Here is a 23,379-nt window from a genome sequence, read left to right on the forward strand (position 1 = left end):
TAAATTTTTACTCGAGGAATATATAAATACACAGAAAAAATGTTACGGTTGTCACAAATAATATCGGAAATAATGATAATTTTCGCTCATCAACACATTTGGTTGTAATAATTGTAAGATGAACATGTTTTAAAACAGCCATATAATAGTTAAAATAATAATAATTGCTAATCTTACGGTTATCACAATCGCACTATACTTCTTATAAAAAAATGTATTGATACGCGACTTTTGGTCGTGGCAATTGTAGCCTTTTTTTTTCATGACATAGATAATATATAACTGTTTTTTTCCTATCTCATTAAAATTCGATATAACAACGATAGTGTACGTACAGATATTTTAAATCCATTTATCAAATCCTACGCGGTGATTTGAAAGTACCTCAGACAGTCGCGGTTATTGTCGCAACTGGGTCAAATGTGTTTGTTTCGCCGCAGAAACACCCTCTCAGTCGTGCCGCGTGCGTTTCCGCTTCGGAAGGCAGGCGCCGATACGCGCTATTATAAATTCCGCGACATCGAAGAAAGCTTTTGTAAGTTGCATGTTGTTGATTACTTCAATCTTTCTATCCGACGCGATGTCGGTGTGACAGGCGTACTTCCTCATTATTGTAAAAAAGCTTTTGCGTAAGCACAAACAATGTAGAAAGATGACACATAATAGAGAGATAATAGAGGGAGATAATATTTCAAAATTTCTCGAGACAGTTCCTCGCAGCCTTTTTTCACTTTTATATTAAAAAAATTTTTTCTTTATACGCCAGTTAATTAAGAGCGCTATTCCGCTTGGATCGCTGCATTGAGGTGGAAGAGAAAATAGAATTACGACGACATGAGATTTTACGAAGGGTTTGTTTCTAGTCTTGGTACTGGTGGAGACTGGGTGGCTGTGCACAGGTGTTACTTGGCTGGCGCGTTATTACCAAACCTGTCCAGTGGACCAAGCTAAGGACGTTATGTTAGGTAAGTTCTGCATTTGAGAGCTACATACACGTTTCTTCGTGACATAGAGCGTAAAAATTTATAAATTAACCGTTTATAAACAGAGCTATATATCACGCAAAATATTGATAATGTATATTTATAATATTATCATAAAACAGTAGAACAATAAAACTGTATCTCCATAAATTACCCTGTTAAATATCAAAGGATCAGCAATGATAATCCAATCCTTGAGTTAAAAATAACATTTTGTTATTTTGCTTCATGCCTGTATTTCTTTCAACAGTCGTTGGAAAATATGTTCACCTTTTTCCTATTACGCAAAAATATTGTTTGATATTTTGCGAAATATATTTTTCGTCTATAAATCAAATGCACCGCAAAATGCGAAAACGAGTTGAATTTAACAGGTTTGGTGATATCGAACTGGTGCCTGCTGGCGTTGATGATGGTGACCATTTGGTGCACGTACGATGCAGCTGGCAGGTCCTGGGTGAAGATGAAGAAATATCAGCGCAGCATGAGGGAGGCGGAATCGAGGGGGGCAAGGTTGCATTACAAACGTAGCGGCAGCAGAAGTCGAAATTGGCGACAACGGTATGGTATTTTACATACGAAAACATTTTGCGATTTCTTTTTCATGTTTTGCGCGTTGCATTTTGTCCAACATGAATATAAGATAGTCATTCCTTCCTTTCTCAATTTTGCGAGAATTTCTTTCATGACATTCTCTTTACATTTTTATCAACGTAATTGCAAATGATATAAAACATTGAAAACATACCAAGAGAGACAAGAAGAGGGACAAGAAACGGATCGATTTTTCATCTCTATTTTATTTTGTATTCTTTATTGTTTTGATGATAAACGCAAACTTAAAAGTTAATCTTGAATCTAGTTTTATTGCAAATAAAGCTCAAGAAAGCGGACATAATCCGAAGGAGTGAGATTCTTTTGCGGAAATAGCTCTTAAAATGTGCTCCCATTTCTAAATGTGTCCAAGCAACGCTCTGGTTTTTTTACTGTAATGACTGCATTGTTGATCCATTTTATATCTCACTGCCACGAGATTTTCATTTTCTTCACCATGCGGTTTTTTACAATCGCTTGGATTTATATGTTAGCGTCTTTGGTAGAGTATTCGAATGCTCTAAATACGCGATTTATATCTCGTGTTGCAGAAAAGTCATACGTGCTTACCAGGACAGCTGGGACAATAGATGCAGAGTGTTGTTCTGTTGCATGGGTAACTCCGATCGCAATCGAGTGAGTAGTACGAAACAATCAATAGAGAAGAAGTTCAGAAGAATAAATCTTTGCGTCTAATATAGGAATAGATGACAGAAAGAAATGCATTCTTGTATAAAATCCAGGAAATGGAAGTAACTCGTTAGTTGTAACGAAGTTACAGTTACAAGTTTTTTGGTAACTTTACTGATAACTGCGTTACTTTTTTTTCTTTGGTAACTGTAACAGTAACGAAGTTACATTTTTTTGGTAACAGTAACGAATTTTACAGTTACTTTTATTGTTACTTTGCACACGATTGGACACGATACGACACAAGTCACTCATAGCGCTGAAGACTAGAAAGCCTCTAGGTCCGTCCGCTGTAATTGGCGGTCGTCGATTTTAAAAAAGTAATGGAAAAGTAACGAAAAGTTACTTTCTTGAGTATAACGGTAACTATAACTTGTTACTTTTAAAAAATAATTTTCCATTTTCTGATAAATCACGATATTTTTATATAAAAATGCATTTCTCAAAACTATTACTATTACTATGTATAAAAAAATTTTTTTTAATAAATCTGTTGCAGTTATCAGTAATATAAAAATATATGTAGTAATTAACTTAATATATTTTATTGAAACTTTAAGAAAATACGAAAGATGTTTAATTTTAAAATTAAATAGAAAAAATTAGACAGTTTTTAGTTTTTAGCGCGGTATGTAAGGAACAGTATAATATTAAATTAAATTTTGCTGGAAAAGAATTATTTTAACTTTCAAAGATTAATTATATGTTGTTCTCCAAACAAGAATTTCATTCTGACAGAAAGAACGATACGTTGCTGTTCGCAGAACTCGTTCGCTGACATCGCCCGGTTGTTGAGCGACTTCTTTCGCGACTTGGACGTGGTGCCATCGGACGTGGTAGCTGGCCTGGTGCTGCTCAGAAAATTCCAAAAGATCGAGCGCGAGTTGATAGTTAAGCAGCGCAAAAACGATACATACGAGTTCCTGTCGGGAGTGCCGGTCACTTCGCGTACAAAGTTCCTGTCCCTGACGGAGGACGGCGATCTGGGCCATTTTCAGTTGGCTATCCACTATATGCACTTTGCCCTCGCCGCCTATGGTTGGCCCATGTTTCTCGTTGATTCCTCCACCCAACTCTGCCAGTTATGCACCAGGTAATTTCTAGGCTCGAAGCTTATCATATTATTGTGTAATATGCGTTCTCTGATAGCTGCAATACAACCGGAATATTATCACTCAGCAATATTTTTAACTTTAAATGATTAAAATAGTAATAATGTAATCTTCTTACGGACTCTCTCAAATTCAACAACAAAAAATCCCAAAAAAAAATTAGGACGAATGAGAGTCAACGTGGTAGTTAATACGCAATCTTAAATCTTTATTCCAGAAAATAGAATCTTTATTCCAAAAAATAGTATTAATTATTGTTTAAATAATTACTTATAAAACGTAAATTTTCTTATAGATTTGCATCGTAAATAAAATATTCTATTTTTTGCGTGTCATAAACTTTATTTTTCATATCTCGTAATAATCAGTATAAAATTTTGAATGTCATAAACTTTATTTTTCATATCTCGTAACGATCAGTATAAAATTTTGAGAATGTCATAAACTTTATTTTTTATATCTCGTAACGATCAGTATAAAACTTGTCTTATACAAGTATGTTACAAATTTTGAATGTATTACGACGTAAGCAATGTAAGCATATAAGAAAACTTCTCGAACGTCAGAAAATGTAACGCATGGGAAACTATCGTAATAAAGAACGAAGAAAGTATGAGAAAAAAACGTTAAAGAATATTAAAGTAAATACATTAAAATATGAATAACTGCAGAATATAACAACAACTTTGTAGGGTAAGATAAAACAAGTATAAACAAAATAAAGTATATAATCAGTTGCAAAAAGTTATTAATTTAAAAAGTACTGCATGCTTTCCACTATATTTTTTATTGTGTTAATTTCGCGCATATACGGTATAACATATTAATTTTTCTTTGTAATGTTCCATTCGCAATCACGTGAGCGTACTGGTCACGACGCCTCCGCTTTATCTTGTTTACCTTCTCCTTTACGCGGTAGATTGCAATGTTGCTGCTGCTTTCCGTGCGGCACTCGTCACGAGGATATGGCGACAGTCATCGAGGACAATTGCTGCCGATGCAATTACGCTGCCCTGAGTAGAATGCTCATTTTGGGGGAGATTGAAGTCGTCTATGCGACCTTCCATGTTGACGTTGGCGAGACGCCGTTCTTCGTTGCGCTCGATTATACGAAGAGAAAGGTTTGTCATTGTCGACGCGATTTCTCGAGTATCGTTCGTTAATCGTTGAAGAGCTATGAGCTTCTTAAACAAAGAGTCAAAGTTTACTTTTCATCGATATCCAGTTATTAATTTTACGGTAAAGCGTACTTGGTACAGTAAAGACAGCTTCACAGAATCAAATGGAAGATGTTAATTATCGGAGATAATAGATATCATTATTTTTCTTAATAGCAGAAGAGTCATGTAACAAATTTTTCGATGTTTACATCAATCTATTGGCTATTCAGGTCATTGATTTGTTATATTATTTTTTACTGTTTTAATATCTTTTTTATTTTCTTTCAGAATTGTTATCGATTTAGTGATTTTAACTTTCGTGTCTTCTTTTTTTCTATTCTTCCGTTTTCTATTCTTCCGTATTTCAATCGTTCGTGTCTTTTACACACATATATAGATTGTGATCAGTATACGAGGGACCTTAAGCATGAAGGACGTGCTGACCGACCTGAACGCCGAAGGCGAGGTGTTGCCTTTGTCACCGCCGAGGGAGGATTGGTTCGGGCACAAGGGGATGGTACAGACCGCTGAATATATACGCAAGAAGCTGCAAGAGGAGGACATTATCGCGTGTGCTCGCGCAAAGGTAGGCATATTATGTGCAAATGAGTCGCTCGTTATCAAAATAACTGATAGCCCCGAAGTAGTTATCGCGTTACTTCATTATTTGCATAATCGATAACAGAATAAACTGTAAGCACCTATTTTAGCAGATATATAACAAGAAGTATATATATATATATATAATTTTACGTTTAATTTACGTTAAGAGACAACATAAAATTATTGCATTTGCTTCAATCCTAGCTTCCCCCCCTCTTTTCACGCAATAAAAAATAATTCTCACTTTCTCTCTCTCATCGATTCCTCCTGAATATACGAACAATTGCGAAATAAATTTACTATCCAGGTCATCCACGCACTTTTTACTTGCAGCGGAATGTGCCAGTTATCTTTTCAACAGAGATTTTACTCGTTAACGTATCGTTGAGTATATTTCATTTCGGGTCAGTTAAATTTTTCGGTTTATATAGTACATTAAACGTACTGTATAAATAGATGATCCATCCAGTCGCACATGTACGCTAAATTTGATTTATCGCCATAGAAAATTTGTCGAGATTAGACAAAACCGAAAATAAATATTTATTTTGTTAAAATAATCTAAAACTGTATGGTGATCTATGGTTAGATTTTTGTTAAGGACTACGTATATTGAAATTAAAATGTTCGTACTTTTATCCGTTGTATTTTTTGTATTTTTTCCTGAAATTCGATTTTGGAGATATACCGGAAATATTCGTATTCAATATTTTTGTAATTAAACTTCCTTGGAGCTTCTACCCTCTCAGAAAGAATTTCTGATAACGAAATAAAAATTATTCCTGACATATTTAATCTCTCTTATCGCACCCTTATTATTTTGAGTTGACAACAGAATATATAAATTTAAAAGTTTATACATTCTTACATTTGATATACAAGATAATTTTATTCTAAATTTAAGATTTTTTCATTTAATAATAAAAAGTATTCTTTTGTTAACAATAAACATGATTGTCTCCATGTCGATCTTATTTTCTGATAGATCGAAGAATAATAGTATTAGATCCGGAAATCTTTTTTATGGATGTAAAAAGTATTTATATACCAGAAATAGCTAAGGAGACTGTTTGGAATTTTTGTCGGATTTCGCCACAGAATACCTCTAGGGGTACGCATCAATTTGGGCTGACCTTGGTGGGGCACTCATTAGGCGCTGGCACGGCAGCGATCCTCGCGATTCTGCTAAAACAGGATTATCCGGATCTGATGTGCTTCTCGTTCGGACCACCTGGTGGACTGTTGAGCATGCCTGCCCAGCAATACACGCAGGAATTTATTACCTCCGTGGTGGTGGGCAAGGACGTAGTACCGAGGATAGGGCTTCGGCAAATGGAAAGTCTAAGGGCGGACCTCATCAACGCTATAAAGAGAAGTGTCGATCCTAAGGTACAAAAGGAAAACACCCTGAAATGTTGTTGGACCAACATTTATCACGCCCGGATCGATAATTGAGCGATCGGTTTATCCACAAATTATTCTAGTGGAAGACAATAGCGTGCTCCGTGATGTGCTGCGGCTGCGGCTCGACACCCACGTCGGCGGCCAACCTGGAAGCCGGTGGTTGTATCAGCGAATACCAACGGGACAAGGACCGGGCGCGTGCTCAGACCATCGTACCCAGTGATTCCAGCATCGCCTTAACTCTGCACAGACCCCTATATCCGCCAGGACGGATCATACACGTGGTGCGACATCATCCGAACAAGGGCGAGTGAGTATTAGTTAATAGTTTGATCTAAAATAGAATCTCGACTACTTTGTAAAATTACTTGTTTTATCGAAGATTGAATTGCGCCAGCAATAATGACTTTGAGCTCGTTCAAGATCAAAAACATTAAATACTTCTATTTTGCAATAGTAAGCATGAAAATCACAATATTATTTATTATTTGAATAAGTTTCCAGCTCTAATAGTTTTTTTTATTTCTATATTATCGCGCTTTTGAATATATATTTCTCTATCGCCGAAAATTATCTCTATTGATGCTAAAAGAATGATTATGCTAAAGCATTTCTTTTCTATGTCACGCGAGATGAATTCGATCTTGCTCCGTCTAGCCGGAAAAAAATGAAAAGTTAATCGCGCCTCTATTTTTTTTTAGGCAGAAGTATGAGACGAGTTGGAGGTATGTCTATCAGATAGTTTGTACATTTTCAGGACTACTGCTCTGAGTTGTTGCATTTTGGAGATATGCCCGCATGTGTCTATTGGGTCTATATCCTATATTTATTATGTAGGATGTTACTTCTTCTCGCTATATTTCGATATCAGAATTTCGCTCCGTAATGGTTTCCACTTATAATATCTCGAGAAAAATGTATACCTGTTTATATATCGGAATTTTATTCTTCATATAAATATTGCATACTTTTTATGATATTACAAAATTACGATCTTTTTTATTTAATAAAATTCCAATTTTATACAGATATAATAAATTGTGCGCAATGGCTTTTACGAGAATATTATTAAGTAGTTTGTTTTTAAATAACTTAAAATTAAAGAGACAGATTAGTCTAAAAATTTGTAGTGCAATTTAATTTACAAGTGAAATGATTGTTAAGAAAACAAATTTTTCTTCTTTTTGAGAATTCAGATACAGTTTTCTCGAGATATGCAATGCATGACTAGAATATTTTATTCAGTAATATTATGCCAAGAGAAGTGGGATTTGGTAATTTTTGATAGTTTTAGTATCTATATACATCATAATTTATTAAAACAGTTCAATTCTTATAATCTTTTGTGATTATAGTCCTTACGTGAATTGAGCTGCATGCTTCCATATTATAAATGATTCTTTCATTTCTTGTAGGAAACAAATTAGCATGACGTTTTATTTTATTATAATGAAATTTTATTTTAAATAAAATACAATAATGTATAATTTAATATACAACCAAGAAAGATTACAACGAAAAATTCTGAAAATTTTAGACCGAAGATTTTCATTTCAACAAAAACCATAAATTTTGATAATTGTTGCAAGCAATTAAATAGCTGTTATGTATCCCGTAGAATTAATTCCTTTATTTTTACACCTTTATTTTTATTTTTCATTCTCGAAATTGATATAAATGCCGGAAAACAATTTACATATATAGCATGGTAATGAAAGGTCTTAAAAACATTAAAACCTTTCCTAAGTGAAAAATTTAACTTTTATAGTGAGGATAAACGTATAACATATTTAGTTAATTTATGCTGCTAATATATTATAAATAAATAATTTTTTACTTATAAAGGCGTATGTATAATATTGAAAAATAGTTTATGATGGAATAAACAATACACCAAACAGTAAACAATGGTCTTTCAACCAGTGGAGTTTATTGATCCGCGGTTGGCTCAAAGTCATTCTTTTACATTGAATTTCAGACAAGTGTTGAACAAGCGCGAGCCAGTGTATCAGGCATTGTGGGCCGGTCCGTGTGATTTCGACGAGGTGCTAATCAGCCCAGTGATGATACAGGACCACATGCCGGACAACATGCTACGTGCATTGAATAAGGTAAGCAGGGACGCGAGCGTTGTACGGCAGCAAGTAAAACGGTCGCAGACACCACTGAGCCGAACCCCATCGGTGAAACCGGGTCATTACGAACCCTTAGAGGAAACCACCGACGGACCCGACATCCCCAACGAGGTGGTCCAGCGAGATCGAATAAGCAGGACCACAGATCAGGCTGTTAATGGTGTTGATCGCGCGCACATTCGTCCGGGTGTCGATTGTACGTCTATCGTTGTTGACGTGGAAGTGTACGAACGTAAAGAGACCCTGCCAGAATCGCGTTGACGCGATCGGAGATTTGTCCTCCGCGAGTCGCACGTAATAATGAGATATCCCGCAAATCACGATCTTAATTTTAACGACAGATCCTCTTTTTCATTCATTATTGAAATTAGATTCGCGATTCGCGGAATAATCGCACGTATCGAAGGACCGCCGCTCTTTCAGTGATTTTAAATGTCTTCTTAAATAATTAGGATACCCTATAAGTGACAGACTTGCGTGAAGTGACACGTTAGATTATAGTAGTGGCTATGGAGAACTTATTTATTATTTTATTGGTTGCAAACAGAAAAGAAACATCGAGGCATTTCTATGCGTAATTATTTATTTGATACTTGTCTGTATGAATTAGCGTAGAGCATAGCTGTAGATTCTAGTGTAATTTATTATTATTTAGCATAATCACATTGTTTCTTTGCTTTCATTGTTCAGTGCGATCACCGCAAGTGTAAATTATGCTTTGGAACGCTGTAATTGTACTTGTATTGATTACAACTTGACGTAAAGATGATGTATAAAAGTTCAACTAAACCTAGCAGGACAGATTTAAAAAGGTGCTGGATCTGATAAATCCAACTATATATTTTATAACTTTCATCAAAATATATTTTTTTATGTTTTTTTTTTATTTTAAAAATTCAGACTCCGAGTAAAATGATAAGTGTCATTAATTAATGAAAAAGTTTATATCAAAAATTTATATCGCAAACTTGTTAAAAGGAAATTAGATATTTTTTCCAAATTAGCGATTTGAAATTTTGTTTGGATTTCGTGGATTCAAGTTTGTACTGCTAGAATTAATTGGACGCATGGGAATTTTGCAAGGTCGATTTAACCGATGATAACGAAGTAATTCGTAATTTTGTTAAATAAAATTGACGGTTATTAACGAATATACATAATTTGGTATCTGCATCAGATATGTTGAATAGTGAAGAAAAATTTAGAAAGATTTGAAAAGAAAAAAAAGTACGAGTAAATATATAAAAGATTTCTCAATTTCATTTTTTAATTCTCCCTTTGGCTTCGACGGTATTGACTTCGCCATCGTGATTACTAATTAAGAGACTTGTAATCGTTTTTGATATCAGGATACCTTAATTATTTCTACGATATCGTTATTTCGTGCAATGTTCGTTCACTGAATATTCGTGTAGTTATTATTCCTGATATCCGCCTAAGTAGAGTAACATGACTGACGTGCATGCCCTCATATACTGCATGAACTCGTTGAAAATAGTGGCGTACATGAATTCGCTACTGTTTGCACGCGATATCGTTATATAAAAAGACATTAATTTTACGTACAAATTATTTTATAAGACATGGATAATGATAATTACAATTTACTTGATTATTGTAGAGAAAGAACCGTTATATATTTATTATTTATTTTATAGAATATAAATTGTTATTTTATTTTCTTAAATGGTATATAGAATGCCAAAGGAGGCCCATTACGTTTCAGTAATAATTGTTGTAAACAAATATCATTATAACTCGCAAATATAATTATTATTCAACTCATTAATTAATAAATAACAATTAATATAATTTAATTTCAAAATTATTAGTTATAATTTTATATAATTTAAATAAAATTATTTATTTTTAATAACTTTTTACGATATATGACGATTTTTATAATTATATAATTTAATTTATTACATAGTAAACAAGAGTTGGTCGTTATTGATTTGCGGATTAAACGAAAGATGCACATTATTTTTTATGTTTCTCATAGATTAATCTGTATTCTTCATTTTCTCTTCTTGTTTTGCTACTGCACGCAAACCGACTAATCTAAAATATAAACTGAAAAATGAAGGCACATGTCTGTACTCTTTTGTAAAAACAATATTTCGCATTCTCGTCGCGCATTTATCGTTGAAAACGATTACTCAAATTGACTTTGTATAATTTTTATCCATTTTGGAAATTATGTATAAATTTTCAACACAGTACGATTCGGACGATCGTATTGAGTACTAAATAAACGATGATAATGTGAAATAAAATATATTTTACACTGGACGTTTTGTGAGTGCATACGATTTCTGTAATAACTATGTTATTTTGTATAAATTATGATTTTTTAATTATAATACAATATTTTCTACCACAAGAATAACGTGGTTCATTCATCGATGCTTTTTAATAATTTTTTTATGCTTGACGCATCGCTACGCTTGGAAATAAAATTAAAAATAACATATGAAGTAAAAAAACTCGTACAAGATATATAATGGAATTATATATTAATTATATGTAAATACTCGTTTCCAATCTCAGTTCCATTTCGAATGTTTGGTACGTGTTGTGAAACACTGAGCATTATGTTATTAGTTACTTTGTTTGCGCTCGTCAGTTATTTATCAGTTTAAGTTGCGTCACGCAGCCGCTGTTTTTGTTATTCTGCAATTTACTTGTTTTATTAATATTATTATTTTTATCGCATCTTTTTATGCTGTAGACTTGTAGACAGTTTCTATAGCCTGTTCTGTCAACATTAAATGGTGATCTTGTACATTTAGCGATAAATACGCATGATTAAACAATTTTGGTTTTTCAAACAAGTCAAACGTATATATTAGAAAAAAGAATTTCGTAATAAACCGTCAAAAGAAAGAATACAATTAACGTAGTTAATGTTGAAATTAATGCTTTAAAACTTTAAATGATTCGGCATTGGGGTGTTCGATTGTTCTAACTATAGTTCAAATTGAAATTCCGACACGATAGGAAAATCAGATATGATTATCTAAGCGTTGTACCGACTCGCAATTAGACAGCTGCAATTTAGCCCGAAATAGGATCAAGAAGTTACATTATAACGAAGTCAGACGATTAAATCGTGCGAATGGTGCAACAACGATCCTTTTTGCATGCACCTTATAATCGTAGATCTACAACGAGAAGGAAATTGATGTTTAACTTGATTCTAATCGAGTCTAATCGCCCATCAGTTTGGATTAGCTAGCAAGGGGCGTTTTCGAAAAAAAAAAAAAAGGAGTACAACCGCAAGAATATTATAAGTCGATGCGTTCGGGGCAAACATGAGAAACAACTATTACTTACAATTATAATTAGTTTACCGATCGGGGTTTGACGGACGTGGCATCCACTTATATTCAGCGTTTAAACTTGTTGAAACCTCGAAGTAATTTAGTAGAAAACTGTAAAACAATATTTCGAGACCTTTTCGAATGTATTTGGAAGAATCTGTCGTAAAAAAATCGGCCGAGCTGAGCGAATGAGTGGTGAGTGAAATCAGCGCAAAGCGGGTGGCTGAGGGTGGCTACGATGTGGATTAGGTGTTGGCGTGCAGAGATCGGGGCTGCGCAGAAGCGGGGGCAGCGACGGGGCCGGGGGCCGATACTACTGCAACCATCGCGGTGATAGACACGACGGAGACCGAGTTCAGAGGGCCTCCCCTCGATCACCACCCGAACATCGTGACGTTCCATCATCGGGGTACACTGGACGCCCGCGCTACCGCACCCTCGCGTCATGACACAAGGTACTTGGACGGGGGACTTGATCCAGGGCTCGAACACCTCACGTAGAAATATCGTAAATGATCCTCAAATATCCCGCGGATATATCTCAGAGAATTTTCAAAATCCGTCTGGAATTGATCCACGTGGAAACGGGGATAAACGTGCTCGAGGCGTCTCGGAAGTAGTATATGCTTCATGTTTTCTTCTCTCTTTATCTCTATCGCTTCATTTTATACGATATATCGTAAAAGACGAATCGTTTTTCTTTACATTTCAAAGAAGTATCTGTTATACACCAGCAATACAAATTTTTATTTTATACGATTAAAACAGTACGATAGGTTTTAAGAACGTGATGTTATTTTTTTCCTTTTTGCAAGGAAACAAATTTTCACATGGAAATATGGTATTTTAAGATTCAATTTTTATAATTGTTACTCGATATAATACCATTATATGTATACCAAAGTATTTTTCTTCTTTGAATTTGTTAGAATAAAATATTTTGCGTATATTTTGCGTGGAATCAAACTGAGATATTTTGCAAGTATTAGGTTGTGTGAAATGATATTCTGTGATGAATGCGGAATCAAACCAGGAATAATTCATGGTTCAATGCAAATTTCGGTATACGAAGTATTAATTAAACCGAAATATCCGAGATTTTGTTGGTCAATTTCAGGGCGAGGTATTCAATTATTGTGCTCCGACAAAAGGGGTAAGCACTTCCTGACGCAACATTGATCGTAATTCGTAATCATAAATCGAGAACGCATATACATACACACACGCATACACGTAAATGCATGCGCATCATGCACTGATTGATGATATCTTCATTGTGCACTCGGCACTCGATTAGAGTCGATTGGCCTGATTGATTCTAGAATAGAGTTTGGCGAGAGTATCTGCATGCTGATAACTATTATGATCGAACAGGTGTGATTGACAATAGTAGGAAGTAGCGTCGAGATTGATGTTTGCAAGGAATAACTGTTTAGGAAGTGACATACATGGACTTAGCTAATCAATAATTAATTAGTATGAACAATATCATTTTACAGCGCAAGTATATTTATTATAAATTCTAAAAGACGATTGCTAGTGAGACGCAACAAATTCTTACGATATACGAAAGATAGCTTTTATCTCTTGGTTTTCATTTATAAAAATAAATTCTTATTTTGTGATGACAGACCTTTTCTCATAAAATCAAAACTATATAGATACTATAAATAAAAAGATGAAAAAATATAGTTAATAGTGCTAGTAACAATATGATGTGATAATAACATAAAGAAGAAATATAATTTTTTTAAACAAGTATCAGAGATATAAGAAGCTTCTAAACGCTCACTTACTCTCTTTCACGAAAAATATTTTATCATGAATCTATAAAATTGTAAAAAATCATAGGAATACGAGAAACATTTTTAAAAGACCAAGTTAAAAGTTTAAAGTAGATTTTTTCGAAGAATGAATATTTTGAATGAACTTTGGCTAAGTAGAAAAAACTTGGGATTAATCTTTTCAAAAAGAGGCTTTGTTGGACGTGACATAAAAGATTAAAATTTCATTGCCACAAAAAAAAATCGGGATAACGCGGCAATTCTTATTATTGAGCGGAGCGTAAATGCTTTAAAATTGTTAGATAGATTAACTTCTTTGATGCAAAGAGAGAAAGAAAAGTCGAGTTCGCGATTAGGAAAATTTATGCTTGATGAAATGAGAAATAAATATCTCGTTCCAGACTTCCGTTTGAGGTCTTATCGACTTTATCATCTAAATTCTAATATGTTCTCATTATCTGCATTAAACATTTCGCGATTACTTCCGACTCTTATGCTAATTGACTGAGTTCATGTTGATTTGCGGTTAAAGCACGGATGTTAGTTATCTCCGATGCGATGGCCATCGAAAATTACAACGGATCGCTTCGAGGGGGTAACCACTTAATGTAATCGTGGGACAGAATCCTCGAAATCATTATAAAATTTATATAAAATCTCTGTGTAATCCGATAATTACATATGCAACCACGAGAAATCATTGTATAACATTAAATAAAATCGTATATTTTACCAAATTACTTCATAGTAGTGAAAAAAATTATTTGTAATCTCAGATGAAATCATGTAATCTGTGGGACAATATTTCAGCTAGTGGTCACCCCCTCGGATCGCTTTCAAAAGCTTTAAAGAAAATCTTAATAAGTATATAAAGATTTCTTGATTTACAATAATATACTCTATTTAGATAGTCGATACGATAGTATTTAAACAATAAATTAATGGTAAAAGAAAAAAAGAATGGATAAATGAAAATAATTATTTATAAAAATCACACAAATAAAGGAGTTTGTATAGGGTGTCGACAAATTATAGGTACAAAATTTGAACGTAAGAATAGCAACGTAGGTTTAGAAATAAACAAAGAAGTGTCGCTTATACCAATAAATTTATAGAAGTACTAAGTGATAGAAAATGGATTTCTTGAAAATCGATATAAGCGCAAATGGCGTATCCTTGTTCCTTTTATTCAAACTCAAGAAATTTATTTAAGTAAAATTTTACGAAAACATTCAGATGTAGAAAAATTCAATGTAGAAAAATAAAATGGCGATCTCCCGAATTCTTGCTCTTTTTCTACGAGATAACTTGTTTCAATTTTCACGTGACATTTAATTATCAAGCGCGCGATTCAAGATAGAAAATTGAAACGAGAGAAACATAACGAGATGTTTGCTAAAGGGGAAAATCGATTTCGAGCTCGAGAAATTCGTGGACGAGATTTGTACCTGTAGTTTCGCGACACTCTATAACGGAGAGGCACGACTGTATCCTACGTCGTGGCTCGCGTCGTGCCAGGTTGTGACGACTCTGGGACCGGCGAAACCGCAACGGCTAGTGTCCGGACACGCGTCCTTGACGGAGGTGTCGTCGGAGACGGTGCGCGAGCATCAGACGATTGAAATCCAGGAGCTGGAGCTGCAAGAGCAGGAAATGCGAGCCCTGTTGTCGCCGTCCAGCCCGAGCAGATACCATTTGGGCAATCTAGCTGGCACGCCGCCGCACCGGCTCTGCCTGGAGACGAGCTTCACGTCGTTGCAGAGCCCGACGGACATACCACAGGCCGGTCGTGAGCTCAGCGTGGACTCTCGAGGTATCCCGTGGGAGTACGTCAGCCTCGCCAGCGAGCTGCTCAACACGCCCAGGCCGGAAGACGGCAAACCGTAAGGATGATGAACCACTTAGAACCCTTCGCAATCCGGCAGCATCGATAATCAAGGATCGAAATTGATAGAATTGTAATTGCTCCCATTTCTCCTTTCAAGCATTTGATTGACTAATCGGAAGAGAGAATTTTACGAATTGACCATTTCTATAAGTATTAGTAGTTATTTGTTGACTGTACCCTTCAGGATAGTCTTGATACGCGTAAACGATCATCTTTGTAAAATTCCTTTTTTCGATCTTCAAACATTTTAGACCGCTCCGGATCGCGAAGGATTAATATCGGGATTACGGGAACGAACCCCGAAGAAGAGGAGATTGATAGCAGCGATAGAAGTGATGACGTTGAACTCTGACCACCGGCACGACGACGCTATCGTATCTTTGTTGGACGTCTAAAAAAAAATACGATTGTTGAACACGAAATTATTGATTTTATTAGAACGTATTCAGGTTAATCAAGATATCTCTAACGCAAAGGCAAAGTAGATTTTTATAAGAAAGTATAGCGAATTCTAAAGAATATTTGAATGAATAGTAGGGGAAGCGTTTAATCACAGGGATCATTGAGCAGAGAGATATCAGGAATCCGAAAAAATGAATCACTTGTCGCACCCGCTTTTCACTCAGATCTAGTAATTTCATTTCACGCTCTCGTTCACTCTCGCTTCTCTCGCTTAGATCCAAATCCTCACCATATATATCGTGCACTTGAAAGTTATCGTCGCATCAATACGATCATAAATCCCAAAAGATCACAGTCGCGCAGGAAGTGTTCCCAAATGACACAAGGTCCGAGAGAAGGACACTTGTGCCGTCTGGACCTTGAAACGAATCTATAAAACTTCGTTTTATAGATGAATAGAAAAATTATCGGGTTTTTCCCTTGCGACGAAATTCACCCTTTCCTTTCTTTTCCCGGCCCGAGAAGACCGAGTCGCTGGGACGATTCGCGTACGGCACCCTTGGCTACACCGGAGACGCTGTCGGAGGCATCGACGAGCAGTCCGCCGTCGCCGGTAGTGCCGGCACCTAGGCCGATGCGACGCACCCCCAAGATCCCGGGAAACTTGTCGACGGCGGCGGACGATCTGAAGAATAATCTGCACTACGCGATGCTCTCAGCGAAGAACTACTTCCTGAGGACGGGGGAGCACGCGGGAGGCAGTAACAATGGTAGTAGCAGCGGCAATAGCGAGGCGAGTTACGAGAGCGCCAGGAGTCTGGCCGCCGCCGGTCTTCCGCCGCCGGTCCCGAGACGGCGGGACTCTGTTACCCTTAGGAGGTGGATATCTTTTACTAAAGAGAAGCCAAAATTTAACGTGTCTTTTACAAAGACTCTTACATTTCTAAGGCTCAATTTCACAACTCACTTGGTTAACGCTGATAACCAAAGTTCAACTTATTTCCAGCATTAGAAAGAGATGAGGACTAAGTTAAACCTCAGTTAAGAGTTAACCATTGTGAAACTGAGCCTAAATCGCGATATCAAAAGTCGCTCTTAATTCTGATAGGGTTGATTCTTCTGTAACTATTGCCTTGTATATGTATTCATAATCAGGTCTTATATTTAAAACTTCCTTAAATTTATTTTTGGATACTCAGTTGCCAATAAAATAATTCGTAGAGCATCTGAAGATAAATTTGAGGAAGCCTTAAATATAAGGTCTGACTATGCATACATTGGTCTACTAAATATTTTAATGAAGTTAATAAATCTATCCTACACAAGTGTCTTGAACTTTTTTTCATCAGAATTTGTATATGCACATGTATAAATGATACATGTTTCAGAGAACAACGGACATGCACAGCAGCGTGTTGCAGGGACGATTTGTCGGAGAATTCGTCAACTCACACATCCTCACACTCTTCGAGAGTCTCCCGTACTTCGCATCGCGTTCAAGTGGAGTTTAACGAGGAAGAGACCGGTTCTAGCTTGGATTTCTACGAAGCGAAGGTACGTATAACCAAAGCCTTGCGGTAAAAAATAATTCCTACAATCATATAACGAGTTCGTATCTTTGTATTTTCAGGGTTCCTCTGGGCAACGTGATAGTAGCAATGATGTCTTCCTCAGCGTGCGTAGTTCACCAGAGTGCAAAGGACTTATGGCACCGGCCACGGATCTAGGTGCTGAATGGAAGAAAGGAATCGATGCTACCGGCGTGGGAGGTGACGCCTCGTTACCGCTTCTCCGAGGCCTATCGCCCACACCGACTCCCGGCCAGCACAATTCGCCATTTTTCAACGCTAAGCGGAAAAAATACGTGTATCCCATTACGTTGGTGGGACGAGGAGAGAGCAGCGTCTAGTCATAGATTCTATATGAAGAGACATAATCAACGCGATTGCGAAGGCATTCTTAATTCAGTAAAAAAGCCAATCGAGATAAAAGAAATAAAGTAATAATTTCGCTTTTTGCGGCTCATGTATGGTTTAATTCTCTTTAACTTTAATTAAAAGGAATATTTATTACGCGTAAAATGACTTTAAAACTCAGCGAATTAAAATAAAACCAATCGAGGACCACGAGACACGATAATAGTAGTCAGAAGTAGATGTTTAAATACATGTGCCAAATTTTTCTTCAACTTCCTCTTCTTCCTTCAATTTACAAATTTCTTAGGTAATCAAACCAAACGGTATTCTAACAGACGTGTGAAGATCTAGAATTAGAACATCTTTAAAACACTTTTACGTTTTTTGTACGTTTCGATTGTCCATTTTCGATTTACAGATTCAGACGTACTTTCTTCAATTATTGTCCTGTCTTGATACAAATATTTCAACTAGAGATATTACGAAAGATACAATTTTGTAATCTTATTGTAATAGTCACAATTACAAAGAACAACTTCTTTTAACAGATTTACTTAGAAATATCAATGATAAGAGGATACGTGTGCATATTCCTAAGAACAATGTTGAAAAATAATCGAGCAATTATTTAATAATTGATCAATGAAGCTAGACATAATTGTGCAATATGAAATTATCTATCTTTTTGGGGGAATTTTCAAATTCCATATCAGAAAAAAAAAAATCTATTCCCCGCTCGTTTAGAATCGGAAAGAAATGCATTTCTGCAGCTATAAATCTCTTAAGATTAAAATATGTACTGCAGCATATTGCAGTAATGGCCTATTTTGTATCAATATCGTTTATTAAAATTACAAAGAGATTGATTTTTATATATTTTTAAATATAAATCTGTATCAAATAAAAATCAAATCTCGCATACGTTCCGTATAATTTTTACTATTCTTAAAACATGCTTTAATGTACAAATTGATACGATGCAGTAATAACCATCGATACATTTTTTTATTATATACTTTAATCAAGTTGCTCGAGTTTGATGACGTTACGTAATGCGAATGAAGGAATATTTCGCGATTACATAGTCCAAAGATGCGACTATCAAGTATGCGACCTTTCTAAAAAATTCAAGTTTTGATGTCGCTGTACTTATGTAAAAAAAAACAAGATAGCACCAGGTGGCATTTAAATTCTAGTCAATATAACATATATATATTTAGAAAATGTAACATTTATTTATATAGTACCCTTAGGGAAAATTCGTAGAATATACAATTAATTTTAATATAATACATAATATAAAATTATTTATAAGAAATAAACGACGAAAAAAATGCTACGTCTGTATATAGTGTATATGCAATAGATTATCCAAATATTGAGTGATCATAGAATGATTTCGAAAATTATCAATGTAACACGGACTCAATATTACATACCGAGTAATAATAAATTATTACAGTGGATTCATTATTATTCATTCGTACGTTACAGGAAAATTCTTTATACAATATATATAATATAATCAATCATTCTAATATAAACATTATTCTATTTTAACTGTTGAAATTTTCTTGCACTCATGTATAAGATGAAAATGGTTTGTTGATAAGGTAAGCTGTGCAAAACTTTAGATTTGTACAAAAATTTACTGCATAGCGCTTGCCCATGGTGGTATCATGGGCTGTGGATTTTGCAAATAAGACATCACTACTGCCGATATCGACAGCATGAAGCAGCTGAGGATTTGCTTGGCGTCTTCACTCACTCTCGTATTGGCAAAGCTGATGCAGGAACAGTAGAGTGCCACCCAGGAACACCATTTCAATCTCATCATTAAGCCGCACATGCTAAATATCATTCCTATGACATTCATGTATTCTGGAGTCATGTCGTCTTGCATATGTAACTGATTATTTGAACCCGGTGGCTTGTAGCGAACTTCTTTATCCGGTCGCCTTGGGTCTGTTGAGCTATTCATTTTGAATGTCTGCAATATAAAATATGGATGCTAAATAATAACTTTATTATTCCCTACCAAAGAAATTAACATTGTAACATATAATTGTTATTATTGTAATATATACATCATTATTTTTCAAAGTAATTTCTATTTAATAAATTAGTACTTGTATGTTAAATCCATAAGATTTTATTTTATCACGAGAGATCATGTCGCAGTAAATCATGTTCAAATGTAATTTAATTTCAAATGATAATTAATAAACGCAGTAATTTTCAGAATGACAATAACACACTTACGTGTCAATTGAAAGATGTACTATGTAAACAATTATAAATGACTCCGCACAATTCGATCACTGACAATGAGTTGTGTGCTGAGTTGTCACAAAAGTCACAATTCACAATGCATGAATTTCAGGTTAGAAAGGAGAGCCAGAATTGGCAGAAAGTAAACGCGAGACTCGCAGCGCCGCGCGCGGCTGCTCCGCAAAGCAGCGTAAAACCTACGTTACTGACACACCGTCGCGGAGGGAGAATCCCGACCATAAAAAGTGAGCTTAGTGAGCCTCGGCTACGAGGTACGAGGCTGCGCGCTCGAGCCTTAGCTTCGCTCTTGGCGATTGTCCGATTGTTGGCGGACGGCGTCGCGCAAAACGTCCGTTCCGTTTCCGCGCACTGATCGTCGTTTCTCCTGTGTCGTGTCTATTTCACGCACGCGGGATGAGCCGGATGAGCGTTTAATCGCGCGCGTGCGGCGCCAGTGAGAGCAAGCAAGCGCGAGCGAGCGAGAGAGAGGAGAAAGATGTCGAAAGTCGCTGACAGACAGAGCTATGCGCAGCCCTACAAGCTCGTCGTCGTAGGTGGGGGCGGTGTCGGAAAATCGGCGATCACGATACAATTCATCCAAGTAAGTTTCAGCACCGATTTCTTTTCGCTACCGTCAATTCTACATGGGTGAACGATATAATCTACTTTGTCGATCTGTCAGGATCGATCGCGTGCAATTTCACATTTCGATTCAATGCGCAGAAGCGTTTCTTCGCGTCTCGCGGATCTCGCGTGTTCGACGGGATTTGATTATTTAAATTTCAATTTTCATTTGAAAAGCGCGAACGAGAGAAACAAAAGCGTCGCAATGCAATCTCCCGTGCTTTCAGACCTTGATTCAACCTTGATTATTGTTTGGACATATCGAATTCTTGTTGGTGATAATCAAGACGATAAAAACGACAAAATAACGGTGGGAGGAGGAAGTGAAATTCGTAAGCGAGATATCGCTGTGTCGCGTTACGTTTGATGAAATGATAAAACAACAGTTGGAATGAGTTGGACGTTATTATGTCACAGCGCGTACGCAATCGTCATATATGGTCATATACGCGGCAGCGCCGTGGCGCGTCGATTCCAACGAAACCTCGAATGCGTACGTGCGTATTCCGCAAGGGGGCGGAAGGGGGCATGACGCGTTGTTGGCAGTCGTCGAGTTGATCGACGTAGTCAACACGAGATACTATTTTTATTAATTGTCGGTAATGTCGTTGTTCTTCTTCAATTATCTCCGAGCCCATGCGGCCCCATCGAATGCAACTCTTGTCGATGATTAGCAAATGTGAGAGACGTTAAATTTTTTTGTGATTTCTACTGAAAAATATAATTACTCGTATTCTTCTCATTTTGGACAGACCTGATTTAGAACATCCCTCTTTGGTGAAAACTTTTTTTACAATTCTTTATACAATTTTTTCAGTGTTTATATAAATTTCAAAATTTTTTAAATTTCTATATAACTTTATAACTTTTTAGAAAATATCTCAAAATTTTTATATTGGAACATTTCAGAAGTCTAGACTTTCTAGAATTCTTTATATATGTGAATTCTGAAATATTTTAGAAGATTTCCAAGATTTTGTATTTTGTAATTTTTGAAGAAAAAACTTACAAACTCGGAAGAAGTTTACGGTTTAAGGTACTTTTTTGGAAGTTTTTATGAATGTAAAATATAACAAATTTTTAAAAATATGAGATATGAAATTTTTCCAAGGACACTTAGACACATAATGAAATATATGAAGTTGTAATATATGTATTGCACATTCTATGTACACTGTAGTCTAAAATTTTTTTCAGAGTTATTTCGTGACCGATTATGATCCAACAATCGAAGATTCTTATACAAAGCAGTGCGTTATCGATGATGTGCCAGCTAAACTCGACAGTAAATGAATAATAAATCTATTTATTTTTTAAAACTTGTTTTTATTTTTGTTTTCAATATAGATTTTTAATCTCAAATAAATCCAGTTAATTCTGATCATCAATCACAAGTTCATTCACGTTTATTTGCTTCATCTGAACCTGATTTAATCCAGAATTAAGAATCAAATATCATATCGAAACTATGTTTATGTGTAGTATTGGACACTGCTGGCCAAGAAGAATTTAGTGCAATGCGCGAACAATACATGAGAAGCGGCGAGGGATTCCTCCTCGTGTTTGCCGTCACTGATCACTCGTCTTTCGACGAGATATTAAAGTTTCACAGGCAAATACTTCGGGTAAAGGATCGAGATGAATTTCCTATGCTGATGGTTGGAAATAAAGCAGATCTGGACCATCAAAGGAGTGTAAGTTTTGTTAATAAATTAACAGCTTTTTTTTTTAATTTTACTTCGGATATTTTTTCTATAAAGAATAATTATTGTAATTTTATATATTTTTATTTCCTCACATTTTCCTAATCCATTTAAATCTTCATTTTAGGTATCAATTGAGGAGGCACAGAATATGGCGCGTCAATTGAAAATTCCATACATTGAGTGTAGCGCTAAGCTACGGATGAACGTCGATCAAGCTTTCCACGAGCTGGTGAGAATCGTCAGAAAATTTCAACTGTCGGAACGGCCACCACTAAAACAAAATTACAAGAAGAATAAGAAGAAGTGTTGCATGCTGTAATAACAAAACTATTTATTCTGACGGATTTATCATACTTATCGGGTTGTATTTTTGGTAAGTTCAGGAAAAAAAGATAAGGATAAATTCAAAACTGCACAAAAAGATATACATTTTTTATATATTCTTAGGAAATAATTTACATTTCCGCGAAAATAAAATTTTTTTGTGTTTAGAATTAGAAATAACGCGGATTTTGATATTGATACATACAAAAAATTTTAGGTCAAATTTATTGATAATGATAATGAAGGCAAGGTTTTACCAACGATTATCATCAATATGCGATATTGTTTTATAACGATTACAATAACGTAATTATTTATAATGCGACAGAAAATAACTTTTGCCATTTTTTGCATTCTGTCCAATTTATAATTTATAGAATAATGAAAAATAGCTTTCATTCTATATATGGCAGGTCAGTTTTCGCATTGCACAAATTATTAGACGCAATAGCCCAATGAT

At 35.4% G+C, this 23,379-nt stretch overlaps 3 protein-coding genes across 6 annotated transcripts in view; 2 read left to right on the top strand and 1 right to left on the bottom strand.

The window, feature by feature from the left end:
- Positions 1-18,812, top strand: part of inaE (inactivation no afterpotential E) — a 37,779-nt gene extending 18,967 nt beyond the window's left edge. Inside the window, exons 3-16 of one of the 3 annotated variants that reach the window (XM_018517805.1) lie at positions 864-965; positions 1,358-1,544; positions 2,129-2,213; positions 3,032-3,360; positions 4,299-4,500; positions 4,937-5,125; positions 6,241-6,531; positions 6,627-6,856; positions 7,248-7,271; positions 8,525-8,657; positions 12,254-12,459; positions 16,604-16,957; positions 17,467-17,632; positions 17,709-18,812. In XM_018517805.1, coding sequence (XP_018373307.1) covers positions 864-965; positions 1,358-1,544; positions 2,129-2,213; positions 3,032-3,360; positions 4,299-4,500; positions 4,937-5,125; positions 6,241-6,531; positions 6,627-6,856; positions 7,248-7,271; positions 8,525-8,657; positions 12,254-12,459; positions 16,604-16,957; positions 17,467-17,632; positions 17,709-17,987 — 2,777 coding nt within the window. In that variant the 3' untranslated portion in view covers positions 17,988-18,812. Of the gene's footprint in view, positions 1-863; positions 966-1,357; positions 1,545-2,128; positions 2,214-3,031; positions 3,361-4,298; positions 4,501-4,936; positions 5,126-6,240; positions 6,532-6,626; positions 6,857-7,247; positions 7,272-8,524; positions 8,658-12,253; positions 12,460-15,306; positions 15,672-16,603; positions 16,958-17,466; positions 17,633-17,708 lie in introns of all 3 variants that reach the window. The other 2 variants (XM_018517788.1, XM_018517797.1) reach the window with 2 other exon arrangements.
- A 670-nt stretch (positions 18,813-19,482) lies between these two features.
- Positions 19,483-20,411, bottom strand: LOC108767787 (protein Asterix). 2 transcript variants are annotated; one of them, XM_018517840.1, is made up of 2 exons: positions 20,254-20,411; positions 19,483-19,981 (listed from the first exon to the last, which is right to left on the bottom strand). In XM_018517840.1, exon 2 carries the CDS (start codon positions 19,973-19,975, stop codon positions 19,643-19,645), a length of 333 nt encoding a protein of 110 aa, XP_018373342.1. In that variant the 5' UTR covers positions 19,976-19,981; positions 20,254-20,411; the 3' UTR covers positions 19,483-19,642. The 2 variants fall into 2 exon arrangements, with proteins under 2 accessions (XP_018373342.1, XP_018373332.1); XM_018517830.1 differs by having other exon boundaries at positions 19,486-19,984; positions 20,257-20,410.
- Positions 20,412-20,761: 350 nt separating this feature from the next.
- On the top strand, positions 20,762-23,091 carry Ras64B (ras-like protein 2). The gene is made up of 4 exons (XM_018517818.1): positions 20,762-20,866; positions 22,087-22,174; positions 22,372-22,583; positions 22,720-23,091. The coding sequence occupies exons 1-4, from the start codon at positions 20,762-20,764 to the stop codon at positions 22,912-22,914; spliced, it is 600 nt and encodes a 199-aa protein (XP_018373320.1). The 3' UTR covers positions 22,915-23,091.
- Positions 23,092-23,379: the final 288 nt, after the last annotated feature.

This window comes from Trachymyrmex cornetzi, unplaced genomic scaffold (genome assembly GCF_001594075.2).
Source record: "Trachymyrmex cornetzi isolate Tcor2-1 unplaced genomic scaffold, Tcor1.1 scaffold121, whole genome shotgun sequence".
Taxonomy (NCBI): Eukaryota; Metazoa; Arthropoda; class Insecta; order Hymenoptera; family Formicidae; genus Trachymyrmex; species Trachymyrmex cornetzi.